Below are 25,918 nucleotides of genomic sequence, written 5' to 3' on the forward strand. Positions count from 1 at the left end.
TTCTCTGTCCGCCCCCCCACCCCCTCTGTGACTGGGTGCATTTTTATGCCTGTGAACATGAAGGCCAGAGGTTGACACTGGGTATGTTCCTCAATTTTTCTCCATTTTATTATCTGAGTTTCTGAGGCAGGTTCTCTTCCTGAAGCTAAAGCCCACCGATTTGCCCAGGTTTTCTATCCACCCTGCCTTGGAGACTTTGTCTCTTCTAGGCAGACTTCTATGTGCCCTTGGCTTTTATGTGGGCACCCAGTCTCTGAACTGGGTCTCTACATTTGCCTGGCAAGCCTCTTCCTACATCTGCTCTGATGTCCTTTAGGCTGAGTGCCTAAATCAAGTCACAACAAGAGTTTATGAAGAACTCAGCATGAGCTCAAACAGCCCCATGGCATGGCAATTATAAAATTCTCCATTATAAAATGCTTGAGAGGTGAACTCCAATGCCCAGGAAGCAGAGCCAACAAGCTTGCCATAGATTTCAAGGCAGCCTGGTCTACATGGTCAGTTCAAGGGCAGTGAGGGCTACATACTAAGACTGTTAAAAATACCAACCTTGAGTTGGGCGGTGGTGGCACACGCTTTTAATCCCAGCACTTGGGAGGCGGAGGCAGATGGATCTCTGTGAGTTCGAGGCCAGCCTGGTCTACAGAGTGAGTTACTGGACAGCCAAGGCTACACAGAGAAAGCCTGTCTTGAAACATCAAAAACCAAACCAAAGAAACCAAAAAAACCAACCCCCCCCAAAAAAAGACCAAACCAAACCAAACCAAAACAAAAAACAACCTTGAAAAATGCCCCCATAGCAGCTTCAGGGCAGCAGCTGAACATTTTGACCCTCTCAATATCCAATAGCTGTTTTTGTGTTTTGTTTTTTTTTCCCCATTCATATACACTACTACACTGATTTAGTACCAGGGAAAGTATTTATGATTTTTACAAGAACTTGTATGCTTTCTTTTATCAGAGCCAAATAAAAGAACCAATGCCTTGATTTCTATTTGTTTTGGCTTCTGGGAAGCTCAGAATCATTTAGTGAAATCTCGGCCAAACCTTCCCCACACCCCCAGCCTGCCTTTTTGTTTGTTTTTTCCAGACAGAGTTTTCTGTGTGGCCCTGGTTGTCCTGGACTACCTTTGTAGACCAGGCTGGCCTTGAGCTCAGAGATCCACCTGCCTCTGCCTCCCAAGTGCTGGGACTAAAGGTGTATGCCACCACTGCCTGGCAAGGCTTTCCCTATTAACCTTTTTATTTATATATTTTTCAATTGATGATTTAAGTATATACATATTTTAAATTAATATTTATATATAAATTACATATACTATATTAAATTAAATTAATGCATTATAGTTTTAAAATTATTTTTGCATATAGTTATATGCAAATTTTAAAGCTTATTACTAATTAACTCAAGTATTAAAAGTTCAAAGTTGCTGTTCTGTAGGGGGGGAGACACCTGCTTCAACTGCTGTGGGAACTTTCTGTTTTTACCTATGAACCATTATTTCACAAAACTGCATCACTAATATGTCCCCAGGCTCCAGCATATTTTATAATCCACATGGAAAGCCCACTTGAGACTTTCTATCTTAAAAAAAATTCAAAATTCGATTTAATTTGATTCATTCTCCCTCCCTCTGTACATATGCATGGCTACACACATGTTATGCTATGCATGTAGAGGTCAGAGGGAATACTTGTAGAATTAATTCTCTCTTTCTATGTTTTGAATCCTGGGGGTTAAACACAGGTTGGTATTAAACACCATGCTTGGTGGCAAGTACTATTATTCACTGAGATGTGTTATTGGTCCTAGAATTTACACACACACACACACACACTTTATTTCTACTGCTTTAAATATCATTTCTTGAAAACTTGGGACTCATAGCAAGACATTATTCTTCTGAGAAATAATCTGGCATGGGCCGTTCTAAATAAAATACACCGTCTTTGCCTTGTTTTAAGTAGGAAGTAGGCTTATTGCAGAGACATTCAGTTATGTTTTTGTCTTAGTGGAATTTAATTTGTGTACAATATTCAAGAATGCACTGAAACACTGAAAAGACACCCAGGACAGTTGCTTTATAATTGTTTTCTGATGATCCTTAAAAGTGGTTCTCTTTAACAAGGAAAATCATCTCATTACTTCCGCAACTAAACTGTCTCCCATGGTAACTGCAGTGGGCCCACTGAACAGGACCTTTCACTCCGCAGACAGTATTATAGTTTTACCAGCAGAATATCTAACAGGAAATACAGGAGCCAGTATAGGCTGCGTGCTTTTAACTGAGACGAATAGTGTAATTTAGGGCAATATGCAACTTGTAGAGTCACTTTCTGCCTGAGAGAGAAAGTGCTTCCTACCTGCCAGTCATTCTGCTCCTCTCCTTGTCGTGGGAGTGGTTGTGGCGAGCGTAGTGGTTGGTCTTGATTGGATTGAGAACAACCCACAGAATTAGTAAAGCACACATATGCCATTCATTAAGTAAGAATACATTTTTTCCCCTAATTAACTCACAAATAAGAAAATCACACAGCAGAAGGAAACCACGCTAACCCCACTCAGTTCCAAGGGTATGCAGTTAGTCGTGACCACCCTGGCACAATGGATGTTCACTTAGCATCTTACACCTGCACTATCGATTACATTAAAAATAGTTTTATCTTTTGAATTATGTATGTGTTCGTGTGTGCACGTCTGTGCATGTATGAGTGAAGGTACCGAAGAGGGTGTTGGATCCTGGGAGCTGGAGCTACAGAGGCTTGTGAATCAGCCAGTGTGAGTGCTGGCAGCTGAAACCCTGGTACTCTGCAGGAGAGCAGTTGTGCTCTTAACTATTGTGCAGTCTACCAGCCACCCCTTCTCTTGTATTTTTCATTTATCCTTCACATTAAAGGGAAAAAAAAATCCTCTGATGGAATTGAAACTAGGAGAAAAAATAGTTTTATATTCCTTTGTAAAAAAACATGATTCATGTGTCTATTTGTCTACTTCTGGCCTCCCTCGTTACCCAATATTATCCTTTATTGATATCCTTTTAAATTTATTTTTAATATATATTTTATTAATTTATTCATATTACATCTTAATTGTTATTCCATCCCTTGTATCCTCCCATTCTTCCCTCCCTCCCGCTTTCCTCCCCCTTTTAAATTTCAAACTATACTCTGAGTTATACATGTGTATGTTAGTTGTGTTTTAGTTTTTTCCCCTTTTTGTCATTTTGAAACAAGCTAGCGTCATTGGAGAAGAAGAAAACTCAGTAGAGAAAACACCTCATCAGATAGCCTATCATCAAGTCTGTAGGGCATCATCTTGATTGATGATTGATAGGGAAGCACCTGGTCCATTGTGGGTGGTGCTATTTCTGGTTAGGTGGTCCTCAGTTGTATAAGAAAGCTTATAGAGGGCTGGAGAGATGGCTCAGAGGTTAAGAGCACTGGCTGCTCTTCCAAAGGTCCTGAGTTCAATCCCCAGCTAACCACATGGTGGCTCACAACCATCTATACTGAGATCTGGTGCCCTCTTCTAGTGTGCAGGCATACATGTAGGCAGAGCATTTATCTATAATCAATCAATCAATCAATCAATCAATCTATCTATCTATAAAAAAGAAAGCATGTAGATAGATGTGTGAAACCAAAACAGAAGTCACATTGCTGTTAAGGAGCCACATTGTTATACATTGCGATCGAATCTCCAAAGCCAGTGAGATAGTTTCTGTTTCCTAAGCCATGTATCCTGCAAAGCATGTTTTTTCAACCTAAGTTGAACTTGTCACCCTATGATGTCTTGCTAAACTTTGTCTTGCTGAACTCCTGAACCTGTGAAATATGACTGGCCCTTTGCCTTACGAGAATATTAATATGCCTTCCCAGATACCTTGATGCCTTCCCTTCTGCAGGATGTATTCCTACGCTTATCTACCCACAGGCAGCCTTGAGGCCTGAGTCCCCAACTCATGTCCACGTATTAACTAAGAGCCAATCATCGCAACAGCTTTTTTTCTACCAGCCCTAAGCCTTCCCCATAGTAGGGACCGCAAAAGCCAGGGAGGGTCTGCTCTCCAAAATCTTCCTTTAGGGAGAGGCAGTTGGCTGGCCAATCTAAATAAAGCCTGTTTAATAAGACAGTTGTGTAATTGGGTTTCTCCTCAGGTTTAACAGATAGAGCATGCCTAACAGTGTTCCTCATGGTTGAGGTCTCTGCTTCAGTTGCTGCCTCATGCTTTGAGTCCCTGCTCTGTGATTGGTTGTTACTTAAGACAAAATAAAGGCTTTGCTGCCCAAGTTGTGCTTGGTCATGGTGTTTCATCATAGAGACCTAAGACACCCGCATACATTATGGGCTAGGACCTGCATGCGAGGGAGATCCTGGTTTATTTTTTCTGAGCTTCTGAGGTTTCTGAGCTAACACTGTAAAGCACACTGCTAGTGTGTGCCTGGGAGAGAAGTTTCAGAATCAGAACAGGACACAGTCCATTGGTAGACAGGTTTATTGGGAGGTGGTAGAATTGTGCAGGATGGAACGCAGCTGAAGGATGCGTCTTTGGGAGATATCTCTAATGGTACACCTAGGTTCTGGTCTCTTCCCATTCCTGTTTTCTCTTTCTGTTTCCTGGCTACTACGAAGTGAGAAACTTTACCCCTCCCTGCCATGACTCAGCCTAACTACCACACTGAGAGAAGTGTAGTTGGCCAGCTATGGACTGAATCATCTGAACATATGAGCACCAACAAATCCTCCACACCTCAGATAGGTTCTCTCAGGTATCTGGTCACAACGATGAAGAGTCTAACAGTCAGGGTGGCATCTGAGGACACCTTGACCTGTGTTATCCATTGTGACTAAGCTCCCCTAAGATGCCCAGAAATGGTCTACTGTGGGGACTAATTGTTAGCTATCTTCCACTTCTCTCATTAGTCTTCTTAGCAGGCGTGTGTGTGTGTGTGTGTGTGTGTGTGTGTGTGTGTGTGTGTGATCCTGCTTACATTTGCATACGACTTCTGGAACTCTTCCTGCTAGAATTATGCAAATTATTTGACATCAGGTGACAGAAGTAATTGTTGAAACTGGTAGTTGAGCTCTTGAAAGTGTTTGGAGAAATTGGGGTTCAAGATCCTAATTTTTTAAAAAAGGCATAAATGTATAGTGGTGAAATAGCCTCTCAGGGCCCATCTTGACATCTGGATCCAGCCGCCTGCTGAGAACTGGTCTACACATGAACTCAACATGTGAGTCATGGACTGAGGTGGGTGGCAGAGAGCATTGGCGATGGAAGAGATTTGAGTTCTGTTCTGGGCTGTGCCAGTGGGTGAGTGAATAATCTTAAACAAATCAGCATTTAAAAGAATATTTTATTTTACCTGTATGTGTGTGCAACTTGGTGTATGTGTGTGCAACACCTGTGTGCAGTTGCCCATAGAGGTCAGAGAAAAGCATTGGGTCCTCTGAATCTACAGTTATAGGTGGCTGTGAGCCCCTGTGCGGGTTCTGGGAGTGGAACCCAGGTCCTTTGCAAGAGCAGCAAGTGCCTTTAACCACTGAGCCATCTCTCTAGCCCCCAAGTACTCACTTATTGGCTATCAACTATGTCAACTGTGGCAGGAGAAAATTGGATTCATAGATTTAAAAATATTTTATTACTTTTTATTTATTATAATGTATTCACATCGCATTCTGATTGTTACTTCCTTACTTTCTACCCTATTTCCCTCCCCTAGTCCTCTGACAGGGGGGATCCTCCTCCCCAACCATCTGACCATAGCCTATTAGGTCTCATCAGGATGGCCTGCATCCCCTTCCTCTGTGTGCCTGCAAGGCCGCCCCTCCAAGGGGAATTGATCAAATTTCAGGCATCAGAGTTCCTGTCAGAAGCAGTGCCCGCTCCCAGCCCTTGCTGCTGCCAATCCCCCTGCCCCCCCACCCCCCTGAAACATGGAGAATGAACTGTCCACTCACTGCATCTGGACAGGGGGTCTAGGTTCTCTGCATGCATTGTCCTTGCTTGGCGCATCAGTTTGTGGGTCCAGACCTGCTGGCCTTGATGGTCTCCTTGTGGGGATTCACAGATTTTGTGTGTGAGTAATTGCCATGAATCCTATTTCCCCGACACTTTAAGTGTTCTATCACCTATACAAGCAAGTAAGAATTACTCTTAGGGAAAGCAGACTTTCAGATTGAAGCATATTTGGAACTTATTCTGTGTAGGAATACTTGACAGAACAATACTGGGACTGAGACAGGTGGCTTAGTGATTGGTAAGACCTGTGTAAGCACAAAGATCGGAGCCCAAATCTCCAGAGTCCACACAGAAGCTCAGGCAGGGCTGGAGAGATGGCTGAGGGGTTAAGTATTCTTCCTGCTCTTGGAGAGGTAGACAGACAGACGCAGACACAGACACAGACACAGATGCAGACGCAGACACACACTCAAATAAAACATAGAAAAGAAGATGAGTTCAATTCCAGTTATTGACAGTCTCCCGACATTGAGAGGAGTGCAGTGAATGAGTTTACTTTGCAGTCTGTACATGTCAAGAAACAGACATTCTCTCCCACCCTCCCTGACCTCTTTCTTTCTGCGTTTTACACAGGTTCAGCTAAATGTATCTGCTTTGCTTCCAAACTACGCTACTTTTTTTTCTTCTATATTTTGGTTAATAGAAATTATCCATCCACCATTTATGTTTCAAAGAGGTTATGTGCTTTTTGTTTATATTTGTTGTGATGTAATTAACTTCTTTGACTAGTCCTACACAAAAGGATATAGTTTCCTGATAAGATAGGAGCTTCTGAAATAATTTTATTTGGGTAAAGTTGAATAAAGCCTGATATTCTCTCTCCCTTCCTCCCTCCCTCTCTCTCTCTCTCTCTCTCTCCCTCCCTCCCTCCCTCCCTCCCTCCTTTTCTTTCTTTTTGTTTTGGATATCGGCTAGAGCCCAAGTATGGTTTTCCTGGCATTTTGGCTTCCTTCTTTTTCAAAATTCTCTCTCTGCCATGTGCTTGCTTGTCTGCCAAGTGTCTGAGCATGCCACCTTAACTCAAATAGCATAGTTTTAAAATTTTCTTCAGTTTCCTCCCCTGGGCATACCTGGAAATTTTCTTTTTAAACTCTAATAAATTATCTTCAAACTTAAATATAATGTTGACTTATTTTATATTAGAATATAACAAGCCAAACATATCTTCTGTATAGCATTAAGGATTGTTGGCAATTTTACTTTTGTTGTTTTGTTTTTATTTTTATTTTTATTTTTATTTTTTGAGACAGAGCCTCTCTGTGTTAGTCTTGCCTGTCCTGGACTTGCTTTGTAGACCAGGCTGGCCTTGAACTCACAGAGATCCACCTGCCTCTACCTCTGGAGTACTGGGATTAAAGGCGTGTGCCATCACATCTGGTGCAGTTTTACTTTTCTTGCTGGAATTTTAAAACTGATTATTGGGTTGGTGAGGTGGCTTAATAAGGTACACCATCATGGCCTGAGTTCAATCCTCAGAACCCACAGTAAAAGGAAAGAACTGACTCCGAAAGTTGTCCCTGACTTCCGTCTGTATATCTACCCTGTGTGAGTGTGTGTGTGTGTCTGTGTGCATACCTATGAAATAGGTACCAAATACAAGGCATCCATCCCAAAAAATGCTGACAAGGCTATAATGAACACAGGACACAGATCCCAAGATATTGTTTTCAGATATGTAATTTCAATTTACATGCTTTTCTATTTTTCTTAGTATTAGAAACACTAATTGATAGCCTGATAGCCAGGTGTAGGGGCACATGACTTTAATCCCAGCACTTAGGAAGGCAGAGGTAGGTGGATCTCTGTGAATTTGAAGCCAGTCTGGTCTACAAGAGTCCAGGATAGCCAAGGCTACACAGAGAAACCCTGTCTCGAAAACCAAAATAAACATGATAGTTCTCCCAAAAGCTGAGGCCAACACTTCTGACCATTTATATGAGTCAAATAGGAAAACACTCTCAGATATTATGAAATAAAGGAAGATTGAAGATTATAACCAGCATTTGCTGCTTTATAGGTTCTTCTTTCTTCTACCCTTTCAACCCCCCGACACTAGATGAAAGAAAAAAAAAGGATACAGAGGAAAGGAAAGAGATCCCTGAATAAAGCCAGTGGTCAGAAAAGGGGTGATGTTATCGTTAGACCACTTCCTGCTGATTAGGGGCGTTGAGTTCCTTGGGCGAGTTTGATCTACACCATCAGGACATCTAATCTCTTCTTCTTGTTGTTCTGTCTTTGTGCACTGCTACTAAAGAACCGCACCCAGGCCGCTTGAAGGACCAGCATCTGCCAACCTCCGTTACCATGGCTCTAGCATTTGTAAAACAAGACCCCAGAACTCCAAATGTTACACAGTCCCACAAACCTTCTGCAGCTGGCAAAACCACGCCTCTTCTAGAGCACGAGGCAAACCATAGTTGGCTCCTGTGAAGCAGCCCTGTGTCCCCACATCTGGGATTAAAAAACAAGCAAACAAACAAACATGCATTCTTACAATATTTTTGTGTTTATTTTAAAAGAAAAAAACCAAAGTTCCAGAATTCTCACCATGGAAGATTAAAAATAAAGAAGAAGAACACATACAGAAGAGAGCAGAAAATAATTTCTGTGGTGCCCAAGCACAAGGATGGAAGAGAGCTGGTGAGTAAATTTTGCTTGACAATGATAAAAGTTACCTATAGATTTACCTGTTGTTTTAAAATGTGATGGACTCAGATGTGGAGACTCTGAAACAGATCTCAGGTGGATTCGAATGAAACCATCCTACAGGTTTATATAACAAAAGGAAGTAATTGTGTTGGTTGAGTTGTAATATTATTGAATGTTTATTTCACACCCAGTTGTTGTAGTGAACTGGTTGTACCTTGATGATGTATTGACGTCTGATTTTCAAGAGTGGATTATCCAGTTACAGCATTCTCTAATTTTCTCACTTGTTTTCAAGTTAAGTATAACAGTTAGAGATCAGCTATAGTTTCAATATTGATTAAGAGTTGTCAAAGGTGCAATTACTTAGCGACAAACGTGGATTTTAGTAGTCTGACCTGTATTTCCCTTTCATAGCCTACACGTTAGTTTAGTTGAATCACATAATGGGTTGTAATTATGCCACATGGCAGGAAACAAGCATGTGCCAAGTATGCGAGACAAAGCTGGCAAGTGCAGCCTTCACCCTGTTAATGGAAAGTCGGTTCTGGTAAGTCAATAAGTTAGTCAGTTACTGTACTCTTAGTATTGCTTTTACTTAGTGTGAAAGAACACAGAGTAGGCCCACAGCCTTACCTGACATTGTGAAATCCAAACAACTATGAGAAGAGGAAATAGTTTTGAAATTTCAAATCTGACCTGAACTTGCTCAACATGTACTTAACTAGCAGTGGAAACTGCACCGAACTAATGATTTTTATGTTTTGTCAATGTTTGTATATTTTTGTGTTTATTTATCTCTCATGGTGTGAACAGACACACTGTGTGTTTGGTAACAGGGTTACCAGATTTTTTTTTTTTTTGTTTTGTTTTGTTTCTGTCTTGTTTTGTTTTCCAAGATGGGGTTTCTCTGTGAAGCCCTGGCTGTCCTAGAACTCCCTCTGTAGATCAGACCTTCCTCTGCCTTGATAGTGCTCAGATTAAATGCATGTCCCACCACCACCTGGGTGAGTTAGCAGTTTTAAGTGACCCTTGACAATATCTGGTGAGAAATTATATATTTGTCTAGGGTATACTCCCCTTTTTAAAACTCTGTAACATATAAATTGAAATCATCATTAGGAGGGTTGATTTAAAGAATTATTTAAAAAACCCAAACACACATACACACATATACATACATGTGTAGATGAATGTTAATTCAGAACATGGCTGTTCTTCAAGAGATCACATCCAAAGATCTTTTAGGTCTATGTGATCCAGCCAGAAGACAATCATGCCTTTAATCCAAAAGACAGAGGCAAACAGAATTGTATTCAAGGCCAGCCTCGAATAGAGTATCAGGTAAAGGAAAGCTTAAATCCACGTACATGCCTTTAATCCCAAGCACAGGTAAAGTTAGTTTGTAGAAGGAAGCACCCATGTTTAAAAGTGATGTCTAATTGAGTAACAGAAAACGTGACAAATCAGAGAAGATTTGGCAGAACAGGATATACAGTTTTTCAGAGAGAGGAGGCAGTTTTTACCAGGACAGTAATAGAGGGATGAATTGCAGAGAGAGAGAGAGAGAACTCAGGTAAAGATGGAATAAGCCAGAAAATGAGAAGAAGCCAGAAGACTAGAGCAGATTGCTGAGTTAGTTTGAGGCCAAGCAGAGCAATTCTGAGCTGAGAGAGAAGTCAGAATTTTAAGTCAACTGGGAGAAAATTTTAAGCCTGAACAGCTGAGTTGCACCAGCCGGCCCAGAGCTCAGAAAGAACAAGGAAGGGTGAGCTTATTAAGCTGTAAGTCTCAGAAGCTAAAACATTCTAGGCCTAGGTTAGATTTTACAGAGGCTATAAGCTTCCAGGACTAGGCCTTGGTTAGCAGGAGACAGTTAGCCTCCCAGATAAGAATTGAGCCAGGAGAATAAAAGTTACTTTAACATACACACACACAGACACACACACACACACACACACACACACACACACACACCTGTATTTTTTATTTTAAATTTCTCATTACCTTTCAAATCCTTCACACTGAGAACACCGGGCAACACTTGGTGCAGGAAGCATGTGGTTACCATGGGGATTGGAAGCTATTCCAGGTTCATCTAACCGCTTTCCTTTACTGTAGGTAATTTATTCCTACACCTTGTGCTGGCTAGTTTTATGTCAACTTGACACAAGCTAGAGTCAGTTGAAAGGAAGGAACTTCAAATGAGTATATACCTCTATACAAACCAGCTATAGGGCCTTTTTTTTTTCTTTTTACACCCCCCCGCCCCCGCCCCTTTGGGTGTTTCCCAGTACAACTTTTAAAAAGTGATTATTATAATTTATTCAGATTTTATCCTGATTTCTGTCCTTTCACTTGTATCCTCCTATTTTTCCCCTCCTTCCTTCTTTTGGCCTATTCCCCTACCCTAGACCTCTGACAGAAGGGGACCCCCTCCCCCATCATATGGCCACAGCCTATCAGGTCTCATCCAGATGACCTGCTTCCTCTTCCTCTGAGTGCCACCAGACCTTCCCACCAAGGGGAAGTGATGAAACTGGGGACCCCAGAGTTCATGACAAAGGCAGTCCCTGTTCTTCCTACCACTGTGGAGAATGAACTATTCAGTTGGCTAGGTCTGAACAGGGGGTCTAGGTTTACTGCATACATACATTGTCCTTGGTTGGTACAGCAGTTTGTGCAGACACCGTCCCCCCCCCATCCAGTTCCACCAAGCTTGATGGTTTTCTTTGGGGCTCGCCAGCAAGCAGCACCCCTCCATGGCCTCTGCCTTGGCTCTTGGGCTCTTGCCTCAAAGTTCCTGGCCTGCTTGAATTCCAGCTTTGATTTCCCTCAGTGATGGACTGTTACCTCCAAGTACAAGCCAAAAAAAAACCCTTTTTCTCTCCACGCTGCTCTTGGTCATGGTGTTTCATCACACCTATGATAGATGACCTTAACTAAGACACACTTGAAGTTGCTTTCCAGGACACAGACTATGCCTTTCTAATTATTCAATGCCACTGGTCAGCAAAGGAAGTGATATCTCATTCCTGTAACTATTTATCTCGACTAATAATGCTACACAATAGTGACCAGAATCATCTCTGACATACTTACTATATGGCTGGCACAGGATCGGCTTTGCTATCTACTTCTTTCTTTGGTGGTAGTGTTATCAGTTAGGGTTAGTTGGCTGAGAAGGAGCTAAATTCTCCCACCTGACATCTTTGGTCATTTTCTTTGTCTTTCTCATTAAAGGAGCCCAGAGGTCAGTTCAGGGTCAACACCAAAGGGTAAGCAGGGATTCTGCCTCTTTCAGTTACCCTGGCACCTGTGGCTTTCATTCCCAAAGTTATCTCAGGGACAGAGGAAGCTGCCAAGCTCTAAGCTAGCTCATTGCTCTATAATCTAGAAGGAAGAGGAAGATGAGGAAGTCACAGCCCCACTGTAAGCACACTTCCCAGAAGTAGCAAACACCATTTTCCCTCTTATCCTGCCTGCTCTCAAACAGATGGCTACACCTAGTTGTGAGTTTCCCACAGCCATTCTTATGTCCAGTTAAATTTAAGAACTTCGTTGCTCACGAAGGAGGGGGAGTGGGTGGTGAATGTCAGGTAGCTGTCTCAGCGTGAGTGCTATCATCACCCTTGTCTTACAGTGGGGAGACTGAGTCCCCAGGAGATGGAGTTAATTTGGTTTGCTGGGAGTCCCAGAGCCAGAATTCAAACTCAGGACATCCAAGCTTCAGGGTACTTAGGCTCTTCTTTGAAGTGCTTTTACCTTAAGACAGTTATATCACTTTATTCTATCTCACCTCCTGAGTTAGTGGAAGGAAAACCTTACCAAGTTGCTGGGTCAACCTACGGAAACAATGAAGCTCTTTATTTCACCTGGCCTTGCTGGCAAAGGAAGGGGTGTGGGTATCTCCCCTTGTGCAATGAAGCCTTTGCTTTTGCTGACCTTTTTCATAGGTGGATTCATAGAATTACTGACAGGGTTAGACAACTGGCTGGTAGACAGATTAAAGTCTTATTTTCAGCTTCTGCTTGTTGAGAGTTGTGACACGTTTCAACTTCTCTGGGACTTGCTTTGCTGTCCTTGGGATGGTTTTAGATTTTACAGCAGATAATAAAGGGACAAAAAGGTGTCTTAGGACCAGTAAGAGTAAGTGGGGGGAAAGTCACTGTAACCTTGTGATCGGTTTTCTTCTAGTGATATATTTTAAGGTGGCTTAGGTCATGGCTTCTAAGTTCGTTGAGAACTATTTCGGCTGGCTAACAGATGGCTCCAAACTGTATAGCTCATCCTGTCCTCCTCCACCTCTCTCGTTTCCTTTCTCCTTTGTCTCCGCCCCTCAACCCCCTTCCTCCTTTCCATGCCTCAAGGCTTATTTTTTACATGTTGTGTTTTGGAGTACTGGGCACTGGACTGAGGTCTCACCCATGCTCTGCCACTGAGCTACATCCCTAGCCTCCTTCTCACTTTTGTAACACAGGCTCTCACTAGGATAACCCTGTGGCCTTAAACTCACTCTGTAGCTCAGGCAGGCTTTAATTTGAAATCCTCCTGCCTCAGCCTCCAAGTAGTTGGGATTACAGGCCTGGCTGCTCCTGCAGGCTGCTATGCTTAGCTTTCGCTTTGCTAGGTTCTTGTGTGTGTGTGTGTGTGTGTGTGTGTGTGTGTGTGTGTGTGTGTGTGTGTGACTCTGAGGATTTTTAGCCTTTACCTACCTGCCTAGCTCTTTGTGCTCTCGCAGCAAAGGAAGACGCAGGAATGTGAATAGCAACCGAAGAGCAAATGCCATGACTTGCACGTGTCACACTTGAGGGTGGTATTTTGCCTAAAACTTCTAACATTTTAAAAGACGTCTGAGAATGTATTAATACCATTCCTAATCTGATTAAGATAAGGGGTACATTTAGTTTCTCCACAAGCTCTTCATTTATTTCACCCACAAGTAACACTGGGAACTTGGAGGGATTCATGACCAGAAGTTTGATGATTTGACTTTTTGTTCTCTGATCAACAGAGATTTTCAGTGTTGTGACCATTTGCAGAAAAGGTGCTTTAAATTGATGAAGCATGGGATAAGACAGAGGGAACTGTGACACCAAAGAGATGCTGGCTCAGAGAGATACAGCTCTTTGGGATTTTGCTCTGTGTCTTTGGTCCTTCACAAGCAGTAAGGGAGAACAGGACCAGGGTCCAAAGGATAAGTCCAGAAGAACAAAAATGGTTAGTGTCTGAGAGCATGTCTCAGTTACGTTTCTACTGCTGTGGTTAAGAAGCCACACCCAAAAGCTACTTGTAGAGGAAAGGACTTATTTGGCTTACACATCCCTGTCATGGTCCATCACTTGAGGGATGTTAGAGCAGAACTCAAGGCAGGAACCTGGAGGCAGGAACTGAAGCAGAGACTATGGAAGAGTGCCCTTTATTGGCTTGTTTCCCATGTGTTGCTCACCATGCTTTCTCATACAATCCAGGACCATGTGCCCAGGATGGCAGCACCTATAGTGGGCGGGGCCCTTGCACGACCATCATAAACTAAGAAAAAGCCCTATGGAGTTGCCTAAGTTCATTTTATGGAGACATTTATATCAACTGAGGTTTATCTTCCTATAAAATTCTCTAGCTTTTATCAAGTTGACCAAAACAAACAAACAAACAAAAAACAAAAAACCCCAACAAACAAACAAACAACAACAACAACAAAAACACCAATAAAACCCCCAAATAACAACATCAACAACAACCCATTCAGGACAGAGCTTTCCCACAAATCATTTTGTTATCAACCTATATTTAAATACCTAACCCATTAGTACATAACATTTTTTACTTAAATTTTAAAAGTTCCATTTTAATTTTTAAAACATTTTTTAAAATTACTTATCTCTGTGCGTTACATGCCTGAGAGTGCCATGGGTGTATGTGTGTGTGTGTGTAGCTCAGAGAACAGCTCCCAGGAGTTGGTTTTCTCTTTCTATTATGTGGTTTCCAGAGACTGACCACAGGTCCTCAGGCTTGGTGGCAGATGCCTTTACTCATGGAACCATCTCAGTAACCCATATATTTCTAATAATTTTTATGCTGAATCTTCAAAGGGTACCACCCATTCTATTTAATTTAAATAAGTTAAAGAACTTGGGGTAGTATAGCCTTGAGGTCCAAAGTGTAGTGGAGACAGATGACACAGATTGTATGCGTGTTTCACTTGTCTTAATCTTTCGGTCCTGCAGTAACTTCGACATGATGTCTAGTGACGCATTAACACCTCACTCATCTCATTTACTCTCTGCAGCAACATTTCACAGGAGTACGCAATTATGCTCATCCAAATCATAAGCGAGAAGGTTGTGTTAAAACCTCAGTAATTTACATAGCTAGTAAGAAGTGATTTGGTATTCCACTGGTCATTGTAGTAATAAATGAACATATTATTGTAAGAAACCTGTATACTGAGCCGGGCGTGGTGGCACACACCTTTAATCCCAGCACTCCAGAGGCAGAGGCAGGCGGGTCACTGTGAGTTCGAGGCCAGCCTGGTCTACAAAGCGAGTCCAGGACAGTCAAGGCTAACACAGAGAGACCCTGTCTTGAAAAACGGGGGGGGGGGGGGGGGGGAAGGAAAAGAAAACTGTATACCATGGTGCTCTGCACACAATTGATGTTAATGACCAATTTCTAGTAACAGTCACCTTTTGGTAAAAAGTTAATGATTATTGTTGTGGATGGGTGATGTGTGTATACAGCACACACTCAGAGGTCAAGAGGACAGCTTTGTGGAGCATGTTCTTTCCTTTACATAGATTCTGGAGATTGACTTCAGATCACCAGGCTTTTGTGGGAAGTGCCTTTACCCTCCAGTAAAGTCCCATAGAACAGCATTGAGAATTTTGAATCATTGCCTGGACACAAAAAGAATTGCTAGCGTCTGCACTTTTGTCAGATTACAGATGCCAGCTATGCTTTAGAGCCTTTTCTGAACCACAAGTCATTATTTTATGATTTTGAATTTATCAGCGAGTTTCAAAACTTAAAAGTATTTTTATTTAAATAGATCATTTTCCTGTAGCCCATGCAGACTTGCAGCTATAATCAGTTGCTACCATGTCTGAGATCACAGGCCTATACCACCAGGTCAGCTGTGATTTTTCTGAGTTTACATATGGAAACTACTCATGTTGCAAATTTCCAATTTATGCATTCCATTCACATTTAAAATTAGATGGAGTAAGGCATGGTGGTGCATGCCTATAATTCCAGAACTCGAGGAAGCAGAGCCAGGTAGAGCCCTGTGAGTTCGAGGCCAGCCTAGTCTACAAAGCAAGTCCAGGACAGCCAAGGCTACAGAGAGAAACCCTGTCTGGAAAAACCAAAAACCAACAACCCAAACCAACATGAAAAAGCAAGTGCAATGAAACCTAGCCATTAATACAATAATAAATTGTAAATTTATAATTATAATAAAATGTGAGTGAACAGGCCAAAAATGTAAAATTGATGTGTCTTCAAGTATTTAAGAATAATTTGAGAAAGGAAAAATAGTCAAACAGTAGGTGAGCTAATTAGCCACTAGAACTTTCTGAGCTGTTATTTTGACTCATTTGTAATTTTTATCTTCTCCCGGGGACAGTCCCTTTGAAATCATGTGGTGTTTGTGCAGATTACACGGCACAGAAGTGGGCTAAAGTGCAAATGAAATGGAACTCAAACACAACCTGTCAAAACACACTGTGACGGAGAACAGTTGCCCCACACATTGCCACTGCTCCGCACCGGAAGCACTGGAGGTGGTGTTGCTGCACGGCAGCTGCCTCTGCCCCTGCATCCACGTAGTTGCTGGTTTTGTTTAGTTCTGTCAAAACTTCAAAAAAAAAAAAAAAATCCCCCAAATTAGTTTTAACTCGAGTCTTATTATGTTGTTATTTATGCTACAAACATTCTTCATTGGTGCTACTGTTTTCTTCTGATGCCGACATGCTGGAGTTCTGGCGAGTAGGGAGGACTTTCTCTAGAGTAGAAGGCATTGCTCTCCTTGGGGAGGCCGGCTGAAGTGCTGGCGGGGAAAACAGAGGTGAGCACTCACCGGGTCCCTTGGTCTGCAGCTGACTCATCGGACCTTGACCTGGTCACCTTACCTGTCTGTTGCTCAGTTTCCACGCTTGTAAAATAGAGGCGTGTGTGAAACGATCCCCTATGACGTCTCCTAGCTCTAAAGTTTTATGACTGCAACGTATCAAATGCCTGTATTTATCGTAGCTGAAGTGGGTTAGGGTTAAGATTTATCCTATGTTAAGTTTATCACGTCATTTTTTTTTAGAATGAAATGTAAAAGATATAAATTATATTATACCTTTAAGAAAATACTCAGGGCTGCACGGGGAGGGTCTTCCCGTGCATGCGTGACTTCTTGGGTTTGAGCCCCACTACCATAAATTAAAGATGTGTTTGTATGTGTACAGCAATGTAAACTGAAAAGGTACATGTAGCATGAAGTACAATCTTTTATGCTGTGTATACAACATGAGTAACATGTCTGAGATATTACATATAGAAGGCTCTTTCTGTGTCTGGTTTTTAAATTTAAATAGAGTAAAATATCATTATCATATGTGAAGATGCAAAGGTCAGAGGACAAATTCTAGGAGCTGGTTCTCTCCTTCAGGTATTGAACTCAGCCCTTTAGGCTTTCATAGCAAACACTCACCTCATGAAATCACGCGCGTGTGTTGTGTGTGTGTTGTGTGTGTGTGTGTGTGTGTGTGTGTGTGTATGTGTGTGTGTGTGTGTGTGTGTGTGTGTGTGTGTGTGTGTGTGTGTGTGAGAGAGAGAGAGAGAGAGAGAGAGAGAGAGAGAGAGGGAGAGAGAGACCGAGTCTTCTAGGCTGGCTCCAATGCTGGACCTACTTGCCTCTCTGCCTCCTAAATCATGAGATTATAGGTTTGTGATACCATGCCTATTTCCATTGTACTCTTGAACCCTTTGTTCTACTGTGAACACTTTCCCACGCCATTAAAAATTTTAAATGGGAGTATTTTCCTTTACTACAAATTTTCATGCTGTTAAACCCAAAACTATAAATCATGCATAAATAAAATGTTATAGTTAACACCTCTCTTGGGAGGAAATTGTGCTGGTCCAGAAACACTTTTTAAAAAATTTAAAATGTATCCGGTCCCCACGCATTGATCACTTCCCCTGGCAGCATGGCCAGGCCACAGAGGAAGAGGATACAGGCAGTCCAGATGAGACTTGTTAGGCTACAGTCAGATGTTAGGGGAGGAGAGCTCTCCCTTTCTGAGGACTAGGGGAGGGAGGGAGGGGGCTGCAATCAGGATATAAAGTGAACAAATTTAAAAAAAAGTCAGCAAGACAACTCTAAATAGAAGTGTACTCCAAAATTAAAAAAAAAGAATTAAAGTGTGTGTGTGTGTGTGTGTGTGTGTGTGTGTGTGTGTGTGTGTGTCTGTCTGTCTGTCTGTCTGTCTGTCTGTCTTTGTGAGTGTATGTGATGAGAGTACAGGCACCCATGGACATCAGAAGAAAGAATCAGATCCCTTGAAGCTCAAGTTACAAGTAGGTGTGAGCCACCTGGTTTGGGTGCTAGGAATTTAATTAGGGTGCTCTTAACTGCCGAACCACCTCTCCAGTCCCTAGAAATATTCTTTTTAACATAACCACCCTCCTGCATTCCCTTGGTTGACCTTATGACTCTGCACTATTTATAGGACTTTCTTTACATTTTTGTCATCTATTGTTCATCCCTCAAGACATTAACATGCATTACCTAAGAATGTCTGTTAGTTGATTTTATTATTTTATCATATAAAGACATAAACACACAAGTACTGGATTACTCTTCCATCTTGGAGCACTTAGGAGGCAGAGGCAGGTGGATTGATGTGAGTTTGAGGCCAACCTGGTCTACAAAGGGAGTCCAGGACAGCCAAGGCTACACAGAGAAACTCTGTTTCAAAAAACCCAACCCCCCAAAAAAAGAAAGAAAGGAAAAGAAACAGAAACCAAAAATGAGAAAAAGAGGGATGGCGCGATACTTTTAGGGAGTAGAGGCTCTCATACAGGGGTCCAAAGATCAGAGGATCTGAGCTTGGTCCTCAGATTCCACAAGGTGGTACAAGAGAACTGACTCACGAGAGTCCTCTGGCGCGCACGTGTGCGCGCACACACACACTTTTAAAAAGTGTTGAAGAAGTCAGGTACTTATTGTTGGGTAGTGTTATGAAGAGCAGGGATGGTCGTTCATTCATGGACCTGTCTGGCAAGGATATACCAAGATTCTATGCTGTCTCGGCTTATGCTGGGCACCCTGTAGGAGCAGCATTTAAAGATGGTCTTTGTGGGGTGCCTTTGCATCCATTCTCCCAGTTCCTTCCCTTAGTCTTCTTCCTCTGAGATAGCTTCCTTTGTCTGAGCAAACACAACCTCTAGATCAAATATACATGCTGTACCCAAGCCATGGCATACTCCCAGTGGTAATTCATCCATTTCTGTAGCTGTTTGCCTTATTTGGGAAAGAATGAAAAGGCTTCTCCAGATTATTTCTGATGACTTTCAATTATATTACTTCTCTGAAAATACCGTTTCTATTTAAGCCACCTGTAGCCTAACTAGGCTATCAATCAAAGATAGGAAATGGTCTGAGAATAGACTGGATAAAAAAAAAATGTTTTATCAGCAAAGCAGGGAGAAGAAATCTCATTCTCTTTGCTCCGAGAAAAGTCAATACTTAATCAAAACTTAATTTGTTTCCCCTCAGAATCCTTCCAAGGGCTGAATCTGACTATTTCTCACAGGTCTGCTCTGTTAAGTACCTCAACAAAGACCATAAGCACCACTCACCTCTCCTCTGCTCCCTGAGGAGCCTCAAGTTAAACAATTATGTTTCATTTGGGTTATCATTGGGCACAACTCTTACTAAGGGCCTTTAAACTAAGGGCTCATATGTCACTGAAAATAAAGGAGGGCACAGCTTCCTTTTAAAGAGAGAAGACAAACCCAACATTTGACCATGTCCCCTGGATGGGGAGGCCTGGTGGCACTCAGAGGAAGGATAGCAGGCTACCAAGAAGAGACTTGATACCCTATGAGCATATACAGGGGGAGGAGGTCCTCCTCAGTCACAGACATAGGGGAGGGGAGTAAGGGGAAAATGGGAGGGAGGGAAGAATGGGAGGATACAAGGGATGGGATAACAATTGAGATGTAATATGAATAAATTAAATATATATAAAAGAAAGGAGGCTGAGCAAGCCACGAAGGGAGCGAGTAAGCAGCACCCCTCCATGGCCTCTGCATCAGCCCCTGCCTCTAGGTTCCCTGCCTGTTTGAGTTCTTGTCCTGACTTCTTTTGGTGATGACCAGTGGTGTGGAAATGTAAGATGAATAAACCATTTTCTCCCCCCACCCCCACCCCCGAGAGAGAGAGAGAGAGAGAGAGAGAGAGAGAGAGAGAGAGAGAGAGAGAAGACAAGCCTAGTGACACTGTTCCCTGCCTCCTCTTTACAATGCTTGCAAAAGATGGGGGAAGATATATTGATACAGTGGAAAAACCAGTTACCAGCCAGGGAGATTCCAGATGTGGCATGATTCAGGTACTTTGGATGGGAAAGGGCAGAAAAGAAAAGAAGGATGGTTGTTGATTGGGCCAGCTGCCAGTGTGGGAATGAGCAGAGAACCTGTGACAAAACACTTTCTTGTCGTGCCTGTTGTGACTACCTGACAGCAGGTGCTACAAGGGAAGGAAGAAAAGACAGACACACAGACACTCCTACAGAAAAGCTGAGATGGTGTGGGTTGCATTCCAGTTCCATCTGATGCAGCACAAAACCTACAGCAACAGCAGCCTGTAACTGTTGCAATTGTCTTAGGCATGCAGACCAGTGGCTCTCAACTTGTGCTTGGCCACCTCTTTGGGGAACTGAGGGGGATCAAATGACCCTTTCACAGGGATTCCTTGAGTCTATCAGAAAACAAATATTTATATTACAATCTGTAACAGTATCAAAATTATAGTTATGAAGTAGAGATGAAAAGAAACAATTTTTTGTTGTTCATTTTTTTGTTTGTTTGTTTTGTTTTTTTGAAACAGGGTTTTTCTGTGTAGTCTTGGCTGTCCTGGACTTGCTTTGTAGACAGGCTGGCCTCAAACTCACAGTGATCCGCCTGCCTCTGCCTCTGGAGTGCTGGGATTAAAGGCGTGCCCCACCACACCCAGAGAGATGAAAACAATTTTATGGTTGGGGGTCAGCACCATACAAGGAACCGTATTAAACGTTTGCAGCATTAGGAAGGTTGAGAACCACTGATCTAAATCGAAGGCAGGTTTTTTTTTTGTTTTGTTTTGTTTTTTGAGACACGGTTTCTCTGTGTAGCCTTGACTGTCCTTGACTTGCTTCGTAGACCAGGCTGGCCTCGAACTCACAGCTATCCACCTGCCTCTGCCTCCTGAGTGCTGGGATTAAAGGCATGCGCCACCACTGCCCGGCTGGAAGGCAGTTTTATGGCATACAGTTGAACAAGAGGGGTGGGTATTGGTAGAGTCGCAGGCTGCAGTCATCTAGGAAGACGAAGCCATGGTACGTAGTTTTTGCACACATTGGTTGATCACTTGTAAACACACTTAGAGCAGAGGAAGGCTTTGTCACTCCCATAGGCCTGAGGCATTGGGGTCCTTGGCACAACTGTGCTCATGTTGACAATACACATCCACTCAGGAGGAATTCGTCCTCTCCCAGCATTCCCATAGCCCAGGCTGACGTAGAACTCAGCATCCTCCTGCTGACTGTGCCAGACCTACAGCATCATCTTAGAGCACTGTTCTGAGTAGTTGTCATGGTTAAGGCTTCTGTTGCTGTGATAAAACACCAGAGCAACCTGAGGAGGAAAGGGTTTTTTTTTTTTCGTTTTATGCTCCCAGAGACAGCTCATTGCTGAGGAGAGTCAGAGCAAGACCTCAGGCAGGGTAGGAACACCAAGGCTTCTGCTACTTGGTTAGTCCTCATTGCTTGCTCAGCCTTCAGTTCTCAAATAAGCCAGCATCACCAGCCCACAGTGAGCTGTGGTGTCCCCATCAATCATTAATCAAGATAATACTTCACATATTTGCCCACAGGACAACCTGGTACAGGCATTTCTCAATTAAGATTCCTTCTTTCAGGGCTGGAGAGATGGCTCGGAGGTTAAGAGCACTGTTCTTCCAAAGGTTCTGAGATCAATTCCCAGCAACCACATGGTGGCTCACAACTGTCTGTAATGAGATCTAGTGCCCTCTTCTGGCATGCAGGTAGAATACTGTATAAATAATAAATACATAAGTGTTTTAAAAAAAAAAAGATTCCCTCTTCTCAGATATGGGTAGATTCATGTCAGGATTATAAAAACCAAGCAGGACAATTGTGGATTAGTTATAAGCAAGATCATTTATTAAAATTGTTAAGGGTGGTATATTGGGGATTTGTGACTTGTGGCTGCTCATTATTCATTTTATTTTCCTAGCAATAGCACATTTCTTTTAGAGAAATTATATTATTTTAGGTCATTGGTTCTCAGCCTTCCCAATGCTTTGACTCTTTAATACAGGTTCCTTGTGTAGTGATGACCCCAACCAGAAAAAGTTGCTATGTCATAACTATACTTTTGCTGTGGTTATAAATTGGAATGTAAATACCTGTTATGAGATATCTGGTACGCAGCCCTGGTGGAAGCACCGTTTGACCCGTAAGGGGTTGTGACCCATAGATTAAGAACCACTCTTTCAGATTTAGCCCGTAGACTTATATTTAGAACCTCAGCACCTTTGCGAAAGGTTGAGCACACAACTGCAATTAAGTAAATTGGGGGTGTTAATCTTGGGTACAGGGTTAAAGAGGGAGAAAATGGGAGGAATGAGGGGCTGGATTTTCTGTTAGGATAAAGCGGTTGCTGTCATCTGCACGCGCTGATAGCTGGCACCTTTCAACTCCTGGTTCTCTATCTTTACTTCTGGGTGATGAGGGTTTCCATCTTGTGGAACACTTCTTTTGCGTACATCACCTCAACTGTAGCTATCATTTTCACCTGTGGGAGCCTGCTTCATTCAAAAGATGCTCCTAATCAATTAGACAGATTAAAGAAAAATGGGCTCTCTAGATACAGGACTGTCCCCCCGAGGCTCGTTACCAGTGTCGTAAGGAGTCCTGCCTGGGTTTGCTCGGCAAGGATCATCACAGTGGGGCTTGTTGGCTGTTAATCCTTGGGAGGAGGGCATGGGGAGGGTCATGGGAGCTGGCCGGAGTCGCCACCACTCCTCCTAGCCAGTTTTGTCTAACTTATTATTTAAAAAGCACAACACTTTTCTAGTGAAGTGGACTGCTGGATACAGGAGGATGGCATTTCAAGACCGTGGAGCTTGATCTGACTTGACCTCTTCCAGAAACAGAAACTGGATAGTGAGTTTAGTCATGTGACATATAACAGATTCCAGATTTCAGGTTCATTTCTTTCTCCTTTTGAAGATTCAACAGTATTGGTAAGTTTTGTTTGGGTTGGAAAAACCCTTGATGTAGCACATTTCAAAAATATTTATTTTAAATTTTGTTCATATGTACGTGTCTGTGCATCTGGGTCTATGCATGTGAGTTTGAGTATCCTTGAAGTGGCAGAGGAAGGCATTGGAGCCCTTGGAGCTGGAGTTATAGGCAGCTGTGAGCACCTGACGGGGGTGCTGGAAATCGAACTCCATTCTCCTGGACGGTCACAAATGAACCATCTCCAGCTCCTAATATGTCATGGTCTGCAAAAGTTCTGATTGTTGATGATACTCCCCATATGTGTCATTATTCTGAAGGATGAAGAGGAAGTCTTTTCTATCAACAATGAGATTCAGATGGAGGAATCAAATAATCCTTCTGTTCCATTGCCAAAATGATAGGCCACAAAGGAAGTACATCCCCAGCCTCGCACTGCCGTAGTTTTTGAGATAAGACCTTTCGCTTAACATGGCGCATCCTAATTCAGTTGGGCTTGGCTTGCCAGCAACTTTCAAGGATCCTTCCCTCTCTGTCTCCCTAGTGGGCTTTGTTTGTTTGTTTTGTTTTTATGAGGTATTTTTCCTTTCTGTGGCTGTTGGGGGTTAAACTCACATCCTTGTGCTTATGAGGCAAGGATTTTACAGACTGAGTCATCTCTCCAGCCTCCTGGACTGATCTTGTCATTAGGTTCTTTGAGAACAGGGATATATATATATAAATTTAACTTTAGGTAGAGAGAATCTCTGATAATTTCTAAGTGGGATATTGAGGCAGCTGCTCAGCTTCTCTGAGCTATAAATAGAAATAAAATAGAGATAAAATTAATATTTTTAATGAATGTGAGATTTAATCTGTGTAACCCATTAGATCAAAGTCATATCATTTTAAGTGCTCAATAAATGTAACCTATAATTATAACAATGGAAATGAACAGGGCTATGTGCATATATTTTTTATTAAAGAATTAAAAAATAATTAAACGTAAAAACTCTTAAATCTGCAAAATATTAAAAGCAAAAGGGAGAAAGCAAAACAACGATTTTTATTTATGAAGTTTTTTTCTTTAAAAGTGAGCAGAGTGATTTTTAAATTTTCTAAATTCTATGTCACTTGAGAAATTGAATCATAGGCCATTCAGTAATTGGTAGGGTGCCAATCCTCCCAGCCTTTAAAATGTGATCATATAATTGCAATTAGAATGTAAACCACAAAGTGACAGAGACAAGTGTGCTAGACATGTTTCGTTGGTTGTTCCTCATTGCAGGTATCTCTACATGTATACATATACATAGACATAACATAGGTATTCTGTCTACCCTGCATGGTGGACTTATAGATTCCTGCTCTCTTCCTGGTCCAAGAAAGGTATAGAGACTCATTTCTACTTGCAAATTAAATCTATCTCTGAGAAGCAATTTTCATTTTATAAAGTCGTACGTTATAAAACTTGAGAAGTCATTCCCAGGGGCTACTTGGAAATGAAGCATCAAAGGAATGAACTTGAATCTGGAGCAGCAATTATTCATGGGGCTCAGGCATGTTAGGCCAACAAGCCAGATTGCTTCACAGACACAGAGGCCAGAAGACGTGGCTGAGAGCCCCACAGCCAGTGTGGGCACGGTCAGGAGAGGAAGCTTCCTTCTCAGGACAGGAGTTGCTTTCCTCAATAGGAAATGCACAAGATCCTGTGTGTCCCATAAATCAATGTCAGCGGATGGCCTATATGCTTTCACACCTAGATTAAATGCTGAAACAAAATTGTTAGGCTAAAGCCCTGGAGCCTGCTGCAGAGGTGCTAACTTCAAACAGCCAGATTGAATAAGGGATATTTTTTCCCATCCAAACTGAAGAATTTGGAGAAAAGGGAAGAAAAGGCATATTTGAGGTTATGAACTTAGGCAGACTTCTGAATGTATTTTGTAAAACTGGGTAAGAAATCTGTGCTCGTCGCAGTCTATGCTTTTACATTTTCTGACATGTGAGAAGTTCTGTAACCAAACTACCTTCCCATTTCATTTTAAATCCACAAGTGTCTTTGCGACCTTGATTTCCTGACAGTCATTTCTGCTGAAGTGACTAGCCAAAACAGACATCCAGGGAAAAATGAGATAATGAATATATCAATTTCCTTATCAGACTAGAAAGGTTCATGAAGGGGCTTGGGAAGTGGAGAAGATGGCAAGCCACTGGGGAAACGTCAAGAAAGACCAACGAGCTTGCTTATTTCCATGAACATAACCAAAGCAGAGTATTCCAGAATATGTGAAGCTCAAAGCCAAATTAATACTTCAGGGAAAACAAAACAAAACAAACAAACAAACAAACAAAAACCCGACACTTCTTTTTTTGGCTTTATGAGACCAAACCCTGAAACCTACGACGTTCTAAATACCCAAACAGTGCAATAATTTCTCAGAAGCCCTTAGCCTGAAGTGTGGCTTAAGTTGTGTTTATACAGAAAACACAAGCCATTATATCTGTGTGTTTGCTGAACTTTATATAGGTGTGTATTTACTTGGCAACCACTGACACTTTGTTTTTTCCATGAGGACACACTGTTCTATGCCTGGAGAAGGCCTGCTACCTTCTTTGTGTGGCTGCTTTAAATGTCAAGGCTGCCACTGCCGTCTCTTCTGGCTGGGCTGGAGTTGTGTGCAAAGTCACTAGCCTTACACAAGAAATGTCTTAAGAAACAGAGTAAGAACAGAACATAAACCCTGCCAGAAGTAT

General features: G+C 42.2%; 1 protein-coding gene across 1 annotated transcript in view; it reads left to right on the forward strand.

The window, feature by feature from the left end:
- Nucleotides 1-25,918, forward strand: part of LOC311582112 (uncharacterized protein) — a gene marked incomplete at its 5' end in the record, with an annotated part of 156,129 nt that overhangs the window by 24,826 nt on the left and 105,385 nt on the right. The window contains one exon of the mRNA XM_084754865.1: nt 8,543-8,663. Within this exon, the coding sequence (XP_084610991.1) occupies nt 8,543-8,663 (121 nt within the window). The remainder of the gene's footprint in view (nt 1-8,542; nt 8,664-25,918) is intronic.

This window comes from Acomys minous (genome assembly GCF_964271855.1).
Source record: "Acomys minous genome assembly, chromosome: 13".
Classification (NCBI taxonomy): domain Eukaryota; kingdom Metazoa; phylum Chordata; class Mammalia; order Rodentia; family Muridae; genus Acomys; species Acomys minous.